Below are 15,692 nucleotides of genomic sequence, written 5' to 3'. Positions count from 1 at the left end.
CAGTATCTTTTTAACTATTTCCTGTATTGATTGATGAAATTATTTTTTCATGTGCAGGCGAGTTGAAAGCAAATAACATAGTTTTTCTTATTTTTAACTATGTGGCGTGAGCCTCACTGTTTGCACTTCACTTTGCTGTATGTATTAGGCACTATCGGCTTCTTTGGCAACACTGCAAACACAAACCAGTTGCTCCCTGTTGCATGAAATCCCTGCTTGCTTCAGGACCTGTACTACTAAACTGTAACCGCCACGACAAACTGATCTCTACCAAAAACATAAAAGTATACAACTTAAGAACATTACAACAGGTAGGGCTGGGCGATATGACCCAAAATTCATATCTCGATATTTTTTAGCTGGATGTCGATATAAGATATATATCTCGATATTTTTTTTTAAGCCATAAAGTAAGAACAAAAAGAGAGTTCTTAGTCAAAGCTGTGTCCCAGATGTCACACAGGCACTTTTATTAACATAGAGCAGATGTACATAAAATTTACTCAAAAATAAATTATGAGCATTTATTAAATAATAATGCTCCATAAATAAAAGAAAACAATGTTGTTTTTGTGCATAACAAAAAGCTCACAATTGTGCAGTCAAAATGTAAACTAAAAGACGCTGAGCACAATAACAAAGACAGATTTCACAGCTGCTCTGTTCCCAACTTGTACTGCGTGACTGACAGCCTGGAGTTTGTAATCCACTTCGCAACTACGTCTCTTAACAGGTGCCATTTATGGTCCTTATACACAGTAGGGTAATATTACGTTGAAGCACAGTACGTATCACTCCGCGAGGCTCAGCCATAATGCTCCGACAATCCATCAAGCGGTGCAGCTCCGTAGCTTACCAAAGTCGTACTAAAACATTTTTTGACAGATTGCTGAGCACATAAAATCGGTTCGCGGCCATCAAGCACAACCAGAATTCATACATAAGGCGCGCTGTCAACTTTTGAGAAAATGAAAGGATTTTAGTCCGTGCAGCCCCTCTGGGCTGCATGGCGTTAGCGTGGTTAGCTCTTTAGCGTGGTTAGCTAGCTAACACATTGACGCCGTCCAGCCCCATGCACGGGGCGATGCGCAGTAACTCGTTAAAGGAGATTTGCCGTGTCCATCTTGTTGCTTCCTGCAGGTGAAGCGATGGGGGAGGAGGGGGAGTTGTGTTCAGTGAAGGAGAGGCGAGGCCGAGTAGCGTAAAGACGAAAGTGGACGAAAGAGAGGCAAACTTGCGGCTCCACAAGTATAATTATAACGTAACATAGACTATATCGATATAAAGGATATTGTCACATCTTATATCTCGTATAAAAATATATCGATATTTTTTAAAAACTCGATATATCGCCCAGCTCTAACAACAGGCAACAAAAATCCCCCCCTTCACTCTTTGTTCTTGCACTCTGTACAGTGTTGCTTCCTCAAACATAAAAAGATGCCCTTTTAGATTACATTCAATGAGCTCTGTAGTGGATTATGTTGTAGTGTGGATTATGGGATTAAGATATACACATACAGACTCTGACCACTGTGCCCCACCAGACAAAAAAAACAAAACAAAAAACCACAGAATGAGAGCCTGAATAATTCTGGATTTTATGTTTTTTACCAATCAATTTATAACTTGAATGTGTTAGGGTTTTTCTGGATTTTTAGTTGATATTCTGTCTTTCCATTAAAATTAAACCGAGACTGTTCATCTCTTTGTAAATGAGCAAACTTTCAAATTCAGCAGGGGATCAAATAATCATTTCCCGTGAGAAACACGGATGTAGAGGAGAACAAGCCCGACCAGTTCATCGGACGCTATAATCCATAGCAATAGACACCAAACTACTGCTATCACCTGCAACGCATTATGATATTTTATGCAATATTTTGTAAGCAACTCAAGTACGAGGCCTTAATGAAAACTAACAGTATGCGATAAAGCTCCACTTTAAATTAGCCACGTTATTAGCGATTTCCCATTTGAAATACGGTTGAAGTGCCAAGTCTATTCCCGCTGCATCGTCGTCTCCGTTGAGCCATAAGACAGCAGCAGGTGTGCTGGCTGAATAATTGCTCTCCTACAGAGAGAGTGATGACACATGCTGCTCATCATGTGTTCTTTGCTTTAAAGATTTCAAGTGTTCGTGCGGATGCCGGTCACTCTTAAACCACAGGTGTTTGGGAAGATGAATAGTTTGTTTTTCTTAACTGCTTCAATTCTGCCATTGTTGTGCACTGGTATAAGTAGATCCATCATACACAACATTTCTGCTCTTAATGCTGCTGTTGTACCATGGCTGGCAGCAAAATGAAAAAAAAAGTATTGGTTTGTTGGTGTGTTTGAGTGGTTTGTGGGAAAATGAAGAAACTCTGTTTTTAAACATAAAAAAACCACAGTGTGCTTTGGAGGGCATCCATCCATCCTGGTTTGCTACAGAATAAAATCAAACACTATCGATGGCTCAGAGGAGAGGACTTTTGCGGTACAGACTGTCATCTTGCTCTCAGTGTTGCAACAAGTAGCCCGGTTATAGCGATCTAAAAATATGCTAAGGTCTCATGTCAGATTTCTGTCTCGTGTTGGTGAAGCTGTGATTATTGTCAGCATTGTTCTGTCTGCACGTAAGAGTCCAATGAGTGAATTCTGAGTCATAAAGTGGGTTTTCCTCCATGAGTTAGGGTGTTTAGTTAGGTGACGACGTTAACAGCTGTCACAAATATACAACACTTTAAAAAGAATACTGACAGACACCAGTGCTACCTTGAGTTATCGCATTTACAACATTTTCAGAAAACCTCAGAACTTGTTTTTGACATCGAGGTAAGTGAGATTTGAACTCGTCAGAGATTTTTAGTAGATGCACCTATGGCATCAATTTGAAAACCCTAAGTTCCCTTGTTCTTAAGTTACTGTGCTCACAAAGTTGGGTTCCAAAACCCAGAGAAGGCCGAGCATGGTGGTCAGCATTTGGCGTCTTGGTCGCAATTTACTCCTCCCTCACCTCCATCAGCACCGGCTTTATCTTTATGTGGCTTTTACAGTTTGTGTATTAAGTGTTTAGTGTTGTGTATTAGTCCTGATGGACTAAAAGTAGTTTAGGGGAGAAGCTTGAATCCGCCAGCCCGCTCTGAGGTTGGTTCATGGTCTTCTTCTGCGTGTTTTAGCCGGGGCTCCCATCTCTTTTTGTTGCAGTTGTTTGTAGGTCACTATTTTCATTATTAAAGGCTTGTTGAATGGCAGCAGTGAGACCGCGAGACGTTGCGCAGTACAAAACATCACTACAGCTTCAGCTGAGTTATTGTAGTTCTCAGTTTGTACGAGGACGATTTTGTTTTTCTCTTAAAGTTTACATAGTCTCGGTTTAAAGCTTACGTAACCTCTAAGCTTGAGGGACTCATCCACTTAAATCCTGCCTTCCCTAGCACTTTGCTCACACACAGCGAGCAGTATCACATCATATTTAAACTCTCCTCACTGTAACATTCAGTGTGCAGGCTGCATGGTAACATCAGAGCAATGGATGCAATATTTTCCCCCCATTTTCATACATTTTAAATAAGCGCTGTTTTGGAAAAACACTTGACAAAAAAAACACAAGCTTTTTGATGATGTGAAGTGTGAGGTAAACACCCCCTCCCCTCGACCGTTTCTCACTCCCCCACACACACACACACACACACACACACACACACGCTCTTTGTCTCTCACAGACAGCCCAGTGATCCACAAAACATTGTGACAGCCTAGTTACACTGACAGCTCTCTCACTCACACACACACACTCACGCATGCACAGCAATTACCGCAGATACTTGACAGCGAGACTTAGGAAGTGCTTGTGTGTGTGAGACTAAGGTATACACAACTCCTGTTAACTCCATGGTAACTAAGGGTAGGACAAATTTTGGTGTGACGACATATCGGAGTGCTTTTTCTTGTGAGAGCTTTCTGCAAAATACCCTAACTAAAGTTTATTCCACTTTTCAGAGCCAAACTTTATTTCAGACTCATGACTGAGACTGAGTCATAAAAATATATAAATATTTCTACTGAAGTAAATATTGTAAAGGAAAGGGTTACTGGTAACAACATTATGAATATAATAATTATGGAGCTGCTTTGAAGCCAAGAGAAATGAGATATTCAGTGGATCCTTTCATCTGAAAGACGAAGATGAAATCCACCATGAATCTTCCTTCAGTACTTCAGACCTGTTTTACTTGATGGCATCTGGTTCGGACCCCAAATTTTGATGCTTTTATCTGCTTTTTAATGACTGTTTAGGTTTTCTGCTACACTTAAAACATGAATGTAACGTCTGGGTGAAACCAAGGCAAAGGGGCTGATTTGCGTGGTTGCAAAAAGACTTCTGTACCTATAGAAGTCGGGAAAACGGCTTCTGTAAACACCTGATGAGTTAATGGGCTCAGTCACTCATTAGTTAGATCATTTTTTAAGATTTTGTAAATTCTGGTAATACTGTGTTAAAGGATTATTTCGGGTTTGCAACAATCACAAAATAAGAACTTGTGATTGACAAGTTGTTAGCCGAAGAGCATGCGGTTTCACACTCAGACCTGCCTCTTCTCATCGCATCAGGTTTTCGTGAAAACATCTAAAAGCTTCAAAACAGGACTTCACAAACAAGTGGGTGACACCAGGTGGTTTATGTTCTTACCCAGCACTCAAACCATATTTTATACTGCAAGCTGCATCCAGCATTTGCTAATTTAATCAACTCAATGTTATTTGAAAAGAGGGTCATCAGTCATTAAATTCAGCACTTCATTCATCTTTTCCTCCAGCTTTCTTGGGGTACCTTTCACATTTACTCACAGATATTATGAAGCATCACAGGTGACCCGTCACGTAGGGCGTTAAATACTGTGATACCACTGGTGTGGCTCCTCGGTGAATCCTACTCATAATAGAAAAACATGTGGCCAATGCACAGAAACAAGTCACTCAGTGTTTCCATCCCACCGTGAAACTAACTGAATATTTATTTGGTTTTTTTAATTATCACACAAGTGATTTTCATTGAACCACAGACCACATTAATTAGGTCAGCAGAGTTTCTCAAGTTAAGACTTCTTTGTTGGCAGATTGAAACACTAATCAGTCACAGCTTAAAACTACATGATGGATGTTTTATGAAAAGCACCATAAATGACCCTGAGAGAAGCATTTGTGCTTCTAATCTAAGTACAGAATGTTGCTTTGTTGGTATTTCAGAGCCGAGGGGCACATTTTCATTTTGTTTCTAAAAGCAGATTAAATGATTACAATAATTTAACATCTTTTTTTTCCCCATTTTTTAATAACAAAATGTCTCCAATCTCATCTCATCATGTGAGGACTATCAGTCTATTGTTTTTCAATGACGGATGACAAGAAGTGGCCGCTCACAAACTAATCACGGCAATTTGTTTTATCCCAGACAGACGAAACTGATGGAAGTAATCCTTTAAAAGACACGTTTTCCTCTGAACACAATTCCCTGTTGACTCCCGGTAGCTGCTAGACAAGAAGAGCACAAACGTATTGACAGCCTGGCAGCGTCCCAAGTCGACAGTGCCGTCTCAAATCATATCTGGCTACAGAGTAATAAACACCACGACATCAATGACAAAGGAGCTGAACGGGCACAAGAATTATTCTACGCGATTCACATCAAACCGAACTAAAAGCATGAGCCATTCCCCTTCATGTTTTGCACACTCACATTTTTACATGTTCTACTCACAGTAATGAAACTGCTTAAGTTTTTAAAGCAGAAACCTTTCAGTACTTCTTACATTTAGAGGAAATTTGAGTCATTATTCTCTACCGCCGCCAAGTTTTCAAAGACCCGGCAGGCGTTAATACACAGCTGGGTGGTAATGGCTAAAATGGAAATTAGCTCTCTTGTGTAACACTGCTGTGTTTGATTAAACCACTGTGCCTCTCTTTTAAGTTCTGCTAAGTACTTGAAGTTTGACGGTGTTACACAAATCCCCTTAGAATAAAAAAGAAAACTCCTGATCAAACCACCACCAACAACAGCAAGTAGCAAGAAAATGAAAAAACTGCAGATAAAATCAGCAAAACCACCAAATCCTCATTCTAATGAATAACAAAACTGAGCTCCAGTTCACTTCTCAAATTACAAAAATATTAAGCCAAACTGTTGTTGCTGTGAGCACATTTTACCAACAGCTATGAAAACCAAATTGTTGAGACTCTCATGTGAGCTGACAGCGCCCTCCGGTGGTTCAGTTTTGCCTCTGACACAACAAAACAAGCATCAAAAATAACTGTGTGAGTTTGTGCGTTTACTAACCGAGCTGTAGTGACGTTTCAGTGTGGTAATATCCATCTTGCTGCTTCTTCTTCAACATAGAACAAAGATCCACCCGCTCCACCGTCTGATCTCCAAAGAATCTGTGGTGATGAAACGAAAAACAGTCACAATGACAGAAGATAAAGACGCAGCGAGCACTGAGGCCTCCAGCAGATAATAAAGGCAGATGTCAGTCATATAGCCGCTTGATGGCAAAGAGCAGCGGGGGTGACAGCCAAATTTAAGCCTTTTTCACACGCAGCAGGTGGGAGAGAGAGGATGAGCACTCGTAAGCTGGGAATTCAAAGGATTATTACCTGCGCTATTCTCATGCTGGAGTGATCAGATGTCAAATGTATTTTGCACTAGGGAGATGGCTTTAAATATATGGTACACTAGGTTTCTGTGTAAATTTGCATCTTAAAAACCACAAAAACTGAGTCAAAACATTACGAGATGCCATAATGTTCAAGCACCGTGTCATCTATAGCTGCTGTGTAAGTCTTACAATGGCCCCACTGCACAAGAAGTCCAAACCTTATAATGTGCTGTGCAGATTATGAATTTTTCATTGTATGAGAAACAAAGTACCTACTTGTCAGTGTAGTTGGAGTAAAGGGCCGGGTCCACACGCTTTATACCCTGAGAGAGACAAAGGAGAAAGGAAGTCGTATTAGTCACAGGTTGCGATAAACAAAGTGAAATTTCTGCACGCACACAAACGCACTGACAGGAAGAAGACAAGTACGCCGCCCGGCAGGCACCAGGAAGGATAAGGTAAGATAAAGTGTCAGAGGGAACGAGATAGATGCTATAATTCTTCTTCCCTCATCATCCACCCTCAACCATCTTTCATATCTTCTTTATTTATCTCCTCTCTCTTCTTGGTGTTTGGCCCTTAACCTTTACAGTAGTCATCACGAACTCTAAAGTGATATAAATTCAAATTTCTTCTTAGTTATTAATTCTAATGCCCATTATCAGTTTCTGCTGGAGCCACAATGTGACATTTACCTACAGCTGCAACATTTTAACAGCTTCTGAGAGGAAGGGGAGGGAGAAGCACCAGTGCAGATGGTGTAGTTAAAAGCAGCTTTTTATTAAAAACAACACAAACCTGAGATCGGAGTTTTGAAGCTCTGGACAGCTTCATAATGGTGAGGTGGGGTTCAAACCCTCGGCAGTCTCCTTGCAGAAGCCCCTGCTCCTCAAAACGGCTCCGCAACAACTCTGCAACAGACGTGGGCACATTTGTTCAATTAAATACTGAAAATAAGCACATCAAAAAATTCAGCACATTTTCACAGCAAACCAAAACAAGCACATTTAATAAACTAAAAGGAAGGATGATAACTGATATAATGATACACATGCATAAATATAGAGAACATGACGTGGATTCAAATGCACAATAACGTGACTCCATTTCTTCCGCTCAAGCATCTCGACTCTCTATTATAGATTTTTTTTACTGCTATAACAGAGCACACAAATGGAGCGGCCACAGATGGCTGAGAATGTGTGTCAGATGATGGGGGAAAAAGCTTTTAGCCAAAATGTCATTTAGCTACTGAGATAAAGATAGATAAGTGAACAAAGGCATGAACACACAGACAAGCCTGCAAGGACAAATATACAGACAAACAGTGTTTAGAGTCAGACTACAGAGGTATTTTTAGATGAGGAGCTCTACAGGGAGAGAAAGGTTAGTATATAATCAATACCAGTGGTGGAAAGTACAGACAAGATGACGAGAGGGCCTGACTTCCTGTCTTATATTTCCTTTTCTTATAGCACTTCCCATAAGGAATTTTGATTTGTAAATCTTCTGTCCCTACAGAGTAATTTTCTGCAAAAACAACAACCAGAGCCGTTCTTTATGAATGCTGCTTGTTAAACTTCCAACTTTTCTAAATGCTTCATAAGCAGGGCCTTAAAAGAAGCTTCAGTCTACGTGAAAACAAAGTTTATGTTTCAACATAAACTTTGTTTGCGGTACTAATGTTACTACTAATGAGGAAAGCCTTACAAACTCAGATTCACAGGGGGTGGAGGGGCCATTAAAATATTCCATTCATCCCATAAAATGTAACTCTACACCTTTAACTTGTTTAATATGCAAAGATCTATGACTTTCATATCAGCCCTTTTGCATTATCCTTCCACTTGCCTGCAACTCGTCCCCCAGAGTCCTCCACACTCTCAAATTCTCCAGCTTGTTTTGATAACCAGATGAGAAAAGCCCTGTTCATTAATGTCTTAACCAGGAGGTCCTGGAACAGGTCGTGGTGCTGCTGAAAATTCAATACAGCCATCCAAGCAAAGCTTTTACATACATTAACATTAGTGCAGTAAAAGCTTCCCAGCCAAAGAAACATCAGCATTTCCTTTGAACCTTAATTGTCACTTTGTCTCCTCTGTCTGCGTTTCTGTTTCGTCCGGAGGAGCGAAGCTCTCTGCTTCGACGTACACGACGAAGCAGAGAGCGGAGAAAAGAGCGAAACACCAGCAAGGACGTAACATCATCCAAACAGCATCACAACACAGCGATTCTGCGATACGTGGCACGCTGCTTTGACAGATCATGGCATCCATGCAACCAAAAGATAAAAAAACCTGCATAAAAGGTGTGAAATATGAATTTATTCCCTGCATTTTGGTCTCAGCGTGCATCAATACCATTTAATTTCAATGCAAGTGTTACCAGCTCTCCAGTTAGCATTCCCCACTGTCCGCCATTTAGTATTACCTGGTACTGTTCTCTGCTTCAAACAGCTTCAAGTTTCACTAAGAAGATTGATATCTGGTGCCAGCTTACTGATAATTGTATCATAACAGGATGTGATACACTATATACTCACATCAGCATTTCATCCCACTTCTTTTAAGTTAGATAACCTTGTCCCAAATCACTGGTTCTGGAAAGTTAGCCGCAGCTAATTACAGCCATGCCCAAAACCCATCGCTGTCTGATTTAGTGTTTTTGAGACTTGGATAAAATAAAATCCCCCTCAAACTCTCAGATCAAAAGTAATAATAGGTAGAAACTTTGCCTTTGTAGCTCTGTATAAAACAAAACGGCTTCTGTATTGCTGAATTACACCAAGCCCTGACACTCAATTCTTTCTGGGATTTGCCTTTGCTTGGCCAATGTAGCACATTTTTGGCTCTCAGCAGCAAATCTCAGCATGAGCAGCTACAAATCCCACAAAAACAGTAATGCTGCCCAAACACTATATGTTCACATTAATATAGAACATCTCTGTATCTCACAGAGGTAGAAACAATCGAAAAACCTTAAGTATCATACACACATTAATTACAGCATACTTCCAATTTAACTGTTAAGGGTGAAAATGGAAAGTATTAAGTGAAGGTCACCTCATTTACTGTGTATTATACGTGTGTGTGTGTGTGTGTTTGTGTGTGTGTGTGTGTGTGTGTTTTAGTGGTGCAAGAGCATTGGAGTGGGAATCCTCTTAGAAATGGCTTAATGTTGTTGCCGGAGGCACAACACAAAAACAAACATGCAAAAGATTCTGAAGGCACCCACACACGTGGATTTAGGCACAAGAAGAGAAATGTAGGAACAGAAATGTTCACACACACACACACACACACACACACACACACACACACGTACACAACAGAAAAGGAAAAACACCAAAAATTCCATTTTATTTAATCAGATTGACTAAATTACAGATGAGGACGTGTTCACACTGAAAAACAAATCAAAATGTGGACGTGTCTGCACTACACAGAGTATGACTTTAATCATTTCTACACGTTTGTACGACGTATAACTTTGACCTGGAGGTTCTTACCAAACTGGCTGCCATTTATTTTTAGAATTCCGCTATTCTCGTTTTACCAGGTCCTCTGTTGTCTCCGAGACAAACGTCAGGCTTAGACTTTCCATGACTTCTGAATGAGAGACTTATGACTTAAAACATCTTAAAGATCTTAAACATCTCATTCTCTTGCAGTTGTCTAATCATTGATACCCATAAGAAAGGCTCCACCACAGCAAGCATCCACCTGCATTAAGGTGTTTTAAGCTTCGTAGTGTCTCGAGAAGGAAAAACCCTCCAACTGTGCATACTTTTAATTGATCTCATATGTAGAAACGTAAGCAGACACTATTAGCTACTAGCAGCTCATTCCAACTTCAGACACCCCTCCAGAGTGCACACCAAGTACAATATCACATTAGCATTGAATTTCACCCTCTACTAAAGCGTGAAAAGCAAGTAGAACAAAAATGTCACTCAATGCTTTCAAACCTAAACACCAAAGAGACAGAGAGAGGAAGGATGACCACAAGAGCAAGAAGCTAAATGTTTGCCACTGACCTGCCAAGCTGTCCAGCGTGTGTCTGTGTTGTCCGGAGGCCAGTCCGACAAACACCACCTCCTTCCTGAAATGACTTATCCCTGAGAAGGGCAAGACCAGATCCCTCCCACCCAGCAACTCAGCCAGTGACGGCTCAACCTGAGCCAGCACCGCTGCCGCCCTATAAGGAAATATACACATGAATATGCACAACACACAAACACGCACACACATTCATGACTTAATCCCCTCTCTCGCTCCCTTCCTGTCATATTACATAATGGGAGAATCTAGTGATTACTAATAACACCATCTTCTTCTTGATGGGATTAAGCATCACTTCATCACATAACGCAGCTCCGATGTCCCTGAGTGTCACGGAGTTAGCTCACAAAAACACAGACTGCCTTTATATTTCCATCAGCCTCTAAAGCTATGCGAGAACAGCAATTTCAAACTCAAATCTTTATTTTTCTACCGACTTTCAATTTACTTCAGTTGTATATGATATGATATGTGCAGTGGCAGAATTTGAACTCATTTAGTATTTTAGCCTTTAGGATGTGTGTGGGACAGATATGTGCTGACAGAGTAAAAAATAACTGAAAATGCTTAAAATGCTTAAAAGAACGTTTAAGATGAAAATGATGTAATGAAATCCAATCCAGGGGCGTTTATTCACTTTAACTGACACATAAAATAGGTGATTTTTAATCTAAGCTGACTAAGACAAGGCTTACTCTAAAACATCCAAACCACTGGTAAAAATGTACAGCCTGACCGTCGTGGAAGTGCTGAGAGGAAAAGATAAGACACAAGCCGTACCTAATGTGACACGTTGGTAATTAGTCACTGCCGACACTGCATCCATATATTTACTTCTGCAACAGGATTTTGCCGAGCATTGCATTTTATGCTCAGAGAACAATAAAGAAAATGGAGAAACCGGAACAAAAGATGAATTAATATCTACATCCCAAGACACGACACCTGCTGTCACTGAGTACACCGCTGCTACATGCATGTGTGCATGTTTGGGGGAAAAAAAAGCTGCTGAGGATTCTCCGCATGGAGGAGGAGGAGCGACCCAACACAGTAATCTGGGGGATACAATGATCTCAGTGAGGGGCTGAAATTTGTTTTGGTAAAACAGTTTTTTGTTGCATAGCTTTGGTCATTTTATTTGCCACCCCTCTCTGAGCCTGGGTCTGCTGGAGGTTCCTTCCTGTTAAAAGGGAGTTTTTCCTTCCCACTGTCACCTAGTGCTTGCTCATAGAGGGTTGTGCAATACTGAAGGGTTTCTTTCTGACATTTTAGGGATTTTACCTTACAATATAAAGCACCATGAGGTGACTATGGTTGTAATTTGGCACCAAGTTTACCTGAGTTGAACTGAATTGAATCTGAGTCTTCTTAGGTACAATAATGAGCCTCGGCCCAGCCCTGTAATGTAGGATCCAATGTGTGTTATTTAAAAAAAAAAAGCTCTGAAGGAATGAATCAAAGAGCTGCAAGAATGTGTGTGTGTGTGTGTGTGTGAATGTGGCTCGCAGTGCTGGAGTGATCAATAACACCAGAAAAGTGGAATATAAAAAGCAACCCACAACGCTGTGAGCACTTAGATGATCATTTTCAGGCTCACAGAGAGAAGCTCTGCTGTAACTAATAACATTAACAATAGCCGTCTTTTTACTGTTACTACTCAAGGCCATTTTTAATGCTACGAGTAACAACTGAGTTCAAAATGGCTGCTGTAAAAAAATCATTTTGTTGTGGGATCAACAGAAGACTTTTGTGATAGAAGTCATTTTATTATGTCGCAGTAAGAAAAGGATGGGTATCTAAATGATAATTAACTTCCTGATGTAACTACTAAAACGTCATTTATTGCTGTCATGAACAATATAATGTCTGCTTTTTAATGTTATTGTGCTATAGCATGACCAAAATATGACATGCACTTACATTCTACAATGTAGTTATAGTTAGTTAAAGAAGCAAAGATCATTTCAGACAATTTGGGTGTCATAGTATTCATATGAACTTCTGTGTGTGTGTGTGTGTGTGTGATGTGGATGTCAGCATGCGCACCAACTCACAGGTCTACTTGCTCCTGATTGGCAAGATGAGTGACTAAAAGCGTTATGTGAAGAGTTGGGACAGGGATCATAGCTTTGGCCAGTCGGGGGTCCTGCTGGAGCACGGCCTCTTGGACCTCACTCACAGCTGAACTTATCTGTCAGTGGACAGAGAGCAGAAGTCAGTTAAAGGCCACGTCCTTAAACTGTGATTTGTGAGACACAATGTGCATAAACTCCACCTGCTCCAGCTTCTTACCTGAGTGTTAGTAATGGGGATGGAGACAAAGTAATTGGGTCGCTGGCTCTCTTTCTTTTTCTTCTTCTTGTCCCCATCGTCCTCACTGTCCACTCGGCCCTCGCTGTCTCCTCGCTTTCTCTTTCTCTTTTTCTTAGTTGACTCTTGGCTGGGGACTACGGACAACAGCAAAAGGTCCCAAATCGTGAAAACACATCCTATTTTGTTATGTAGTTCTAATAGAGTTGGAGGTGTAAAATATAAGCTATGAAAATATGAAGTTGCTTCTGATTCCGTTCCTCTAGCACCAACACCCACACATAAAAACTGGACATCATGCTAAGGATTTGCATGAAAATAAATATAATACAGGATCACGACAGTGAAAACAGACCACTTATTAGCCATAAGGTGCCCGCTTGACTTGTCATCAAGGCTTCTTAATAGTGGGGGAAAATGTTGCTAATTCAAGTAATTATAAAACATTAGGAACATACATAGTGCTTTCCATGTTGTTGGGCTGGCCAAAGCAAATGGAAGCTCTGACAATAAGTTTTCAGAAGTATCAGAAGACTTCAGCGTTTTCTTCATCAGTTTCTTCCTCTCCCTCCTCAACTTCCTTCTAGTCTTCTTCTCACTTGATCCTGAAGGAGCTGTCAAAAAAACAAACAAGTTTATCATACTGTATCTACATGAACTGAATATACAAATGAAAATAAAAGAACAGACATGCAGTCACAGGCATGGAGTGTCACCCACAGACTCGACACGGCTCATGAAATAGTGTGCTAGACACAGCACCAGAACCCAAAATTATGATACCCAAAATCTGAAAGTCTGAGAATCATACAAGACGTATTGGTACTGAGTACTAAGTTTCTGGCACCGAAACATTTTTACAGTGTGCTTAAGTTGCTTAAGTGCAGAATGCCGGCATAGAAGATCGTGTTCTTCTAACGTTAAATTATTGCTACTGTACGAGTCGTCATCTAAATTGCATCTGGACTTTGACTCAGGCAGAACCGCATTATAAAACGTGTTAAGCCATAAGCTTAAGAGTTTCTGGCAAAAACTTAAAGTTATGTTTGGTCACCTCATAAAATTTTAAAAAGCAGTTATGAAACCTTTTTCATTTAAATTCAATCATGCAAGGACACGTGGCAGTCGTGTTTACTACTCTATTGTTTTCCACGCTCACATTTGATAAATATTGCTTTGCTAAATAAAACACAGATTTCAAATTATGTGGTACCAGGAAGCCAACAAAAAAGTGAATCTATTCCCCAATTAAAACAAAGATTAGTCAGTATTGTATGACAGTTTCAGCCATTTAACTTACTGGACACCGAGGCAGCTTCAGGATCTGCAGGACTTTCCTGGACCTCCATGCCGACTGCCCCTGTCTGGGCTGAAGTCATCACCATCTCTCTCAGGTCCTTGTGCTCTTCTCCGACCTCCTTTCCTGCCAGATTTTCATCACCCTCATCATCCTCATCTGATGCAACTGCAGTTGTGTCTCTTCCGTAGGAGATGCTGGCTGGCTGCATATCACACACGGTGAGCAGATGATGATAGGACGGTGCTGTCACCTAAAACACAGAGGCCATGTATCATTTCCAGGTTACACTTTCTGCAGCCAGCTTGATTTTTCTCTTCATTACCTGAAATCTGAACCGCTGTGCAAGCGGCTTGAGGCGAAGAGCTCTGGCTTGTTGGGAATAACTGACAGATACTGAATGCTGACTCCTAAGCAGCACTTCATTAACAGCACTTATCCTCTGTAAACACGCGCTTTGTGAACGCTTAGACCCGAGGCTCAATATCACACGGCTGAAGATCATAACACACAAGTCTGTTCAATTTTAGATATAAACTTTTAGATTTTTAAACAGAGAAATGTATGAAGTAGGCATCACAGAGAACAACATTGCAACTACCACAAAAAACAAACAAACCCACAAGTCTGCAGCTTCTTATGAAACTCAAAATACTGACTTTACCTCCATTTACAACACCTGTTGAAATATATCAGAGCCATGCTGCAGAACATCTGCTGAGCTATACAACTGTTAGCTAACTCTCTCTAACGGAGCTGTGCTACTGTTTATCAAACTAAACGAAATACGCGCACATTTTTCTTACTTTTTTTATATCGAGCTGGCGCAAAAAGCACGCAGGTGGTAGTGTTTGTATCAAAACTGGTAAGGTAAATATCACAAAATAATATTCATGCCAACGCGCTAACTAGCAGGACCTACCGGAAGCATTCATTTGTAAACAATATCAAACTTCCGGTCTAGAAAAATAAAATAAAATAAACATTTTCAAAATAAAAGTACAAGTTATATGTGCTCTCCATTTAGGAAAACAAAGACACTAAAGACACAATCATATTCATCCAGCTTAGTTTATCTTCATATTTATTATTTCTTTCCACCGTAAATTTCCCTTTCACGAATGCCTCTCTGCAGAAGCTCTACGCCCCAGGGGGCCTCAAAACACAGTTTAAGTACCACAGTGCTAATCTAAAGAATTAATAACACGTCATTTATGTGACATTAATTTGGCGTTGCTAGCAAATCAAAGGACCGGATTAAACGTAATTATTCCGTCAATTACTAGAATACAGCGCAGTTTATGTTAGTTCATTTTTATTTAGATGACAAACTTTACACGAGCCAAAAAAAAAAAAAGAAAAAAAAAAGTTTGTCTCACACAATTT

The 15,692-nt window shown here is 40.3% G+C and overlaps 1 protein-coding gene across 4 annotated transcripts in view; it reads right to left on the bottom strand.

Moving 5' to 3' along the window:
* LOC102297751 (A-kinase anchor protein 7) overlaps positions 1–15,308 on the bottom strand; it is a 47,728-nt gene extending 32,420 nt beyond the window's left edge. Inside the window, exons 1-9 of one of the 4 annotated variants that reach the window (XM_042219094.1) lie at positions 14,632–15,308; positions 14,310–14,559; positions 13,468–13,623; positions 12,992–13,146; positions 12,754–12,890; positions 10,675–10,835; positions 7,437–7,549; positions 6,915–6,961; positions 6,320–6,420 (exon numbers count right to left, since the gene is read on the bottom strand). In XM_042219094.1, coding sequence (XP_042075028.1) covers positions 6,320–6,420; positions 6,915–6,961; positions 7,437–7,549; positions 10,675–10,835; positions 12,754–12,890; positions 12,992–13,146; positions 13,468–13,623; positions 14,310–14,559; positions 14,632–14,811 — 1,300 coding nt within the window. In that variant the 5' untranslated portion in view covers positions 14,812–15,308. The remainder of the gene's footprint in view (positions 1–6,319; positions 6,421–6,914; positions 6,962–7,436; positions 7,550–10,674; positions 10,836–12,753; positions 12,891–12,991; positions 13,147–13,467; positions 13,624–14,309; positions 14,560–14,631) is intronic. The other 3 variants (XM_042219091.1, XM_042219093.1, XM_042219092.1) reach the window with 3 other exon arrangements.
* Positions 15,309–15,692: the final 384 nt, after the last annotated feature.

This window comes from Haplochromis burtoni, unplaced genomic scaffold, assembly GCF_018398535.1.
Source record: "Haplochromis burtoni strain Fernald_Lab_line unplaced genomic scaffold, NCSU_Asbu1 Contig_28, whole genome shotgun sequence".
Classification (NCBI taxonomy): domain Eukaryota; kingdom Metazoa; phylum Chordata; class Actinopteri; order Cichliformes; family Cichlidae; genus Haplochromis; species Haplochromis burtoni.
Note: the sequence above shows the minus strand (reverse complement) of the source record. Positions and strands in the feature narration are given on the sequence as shown.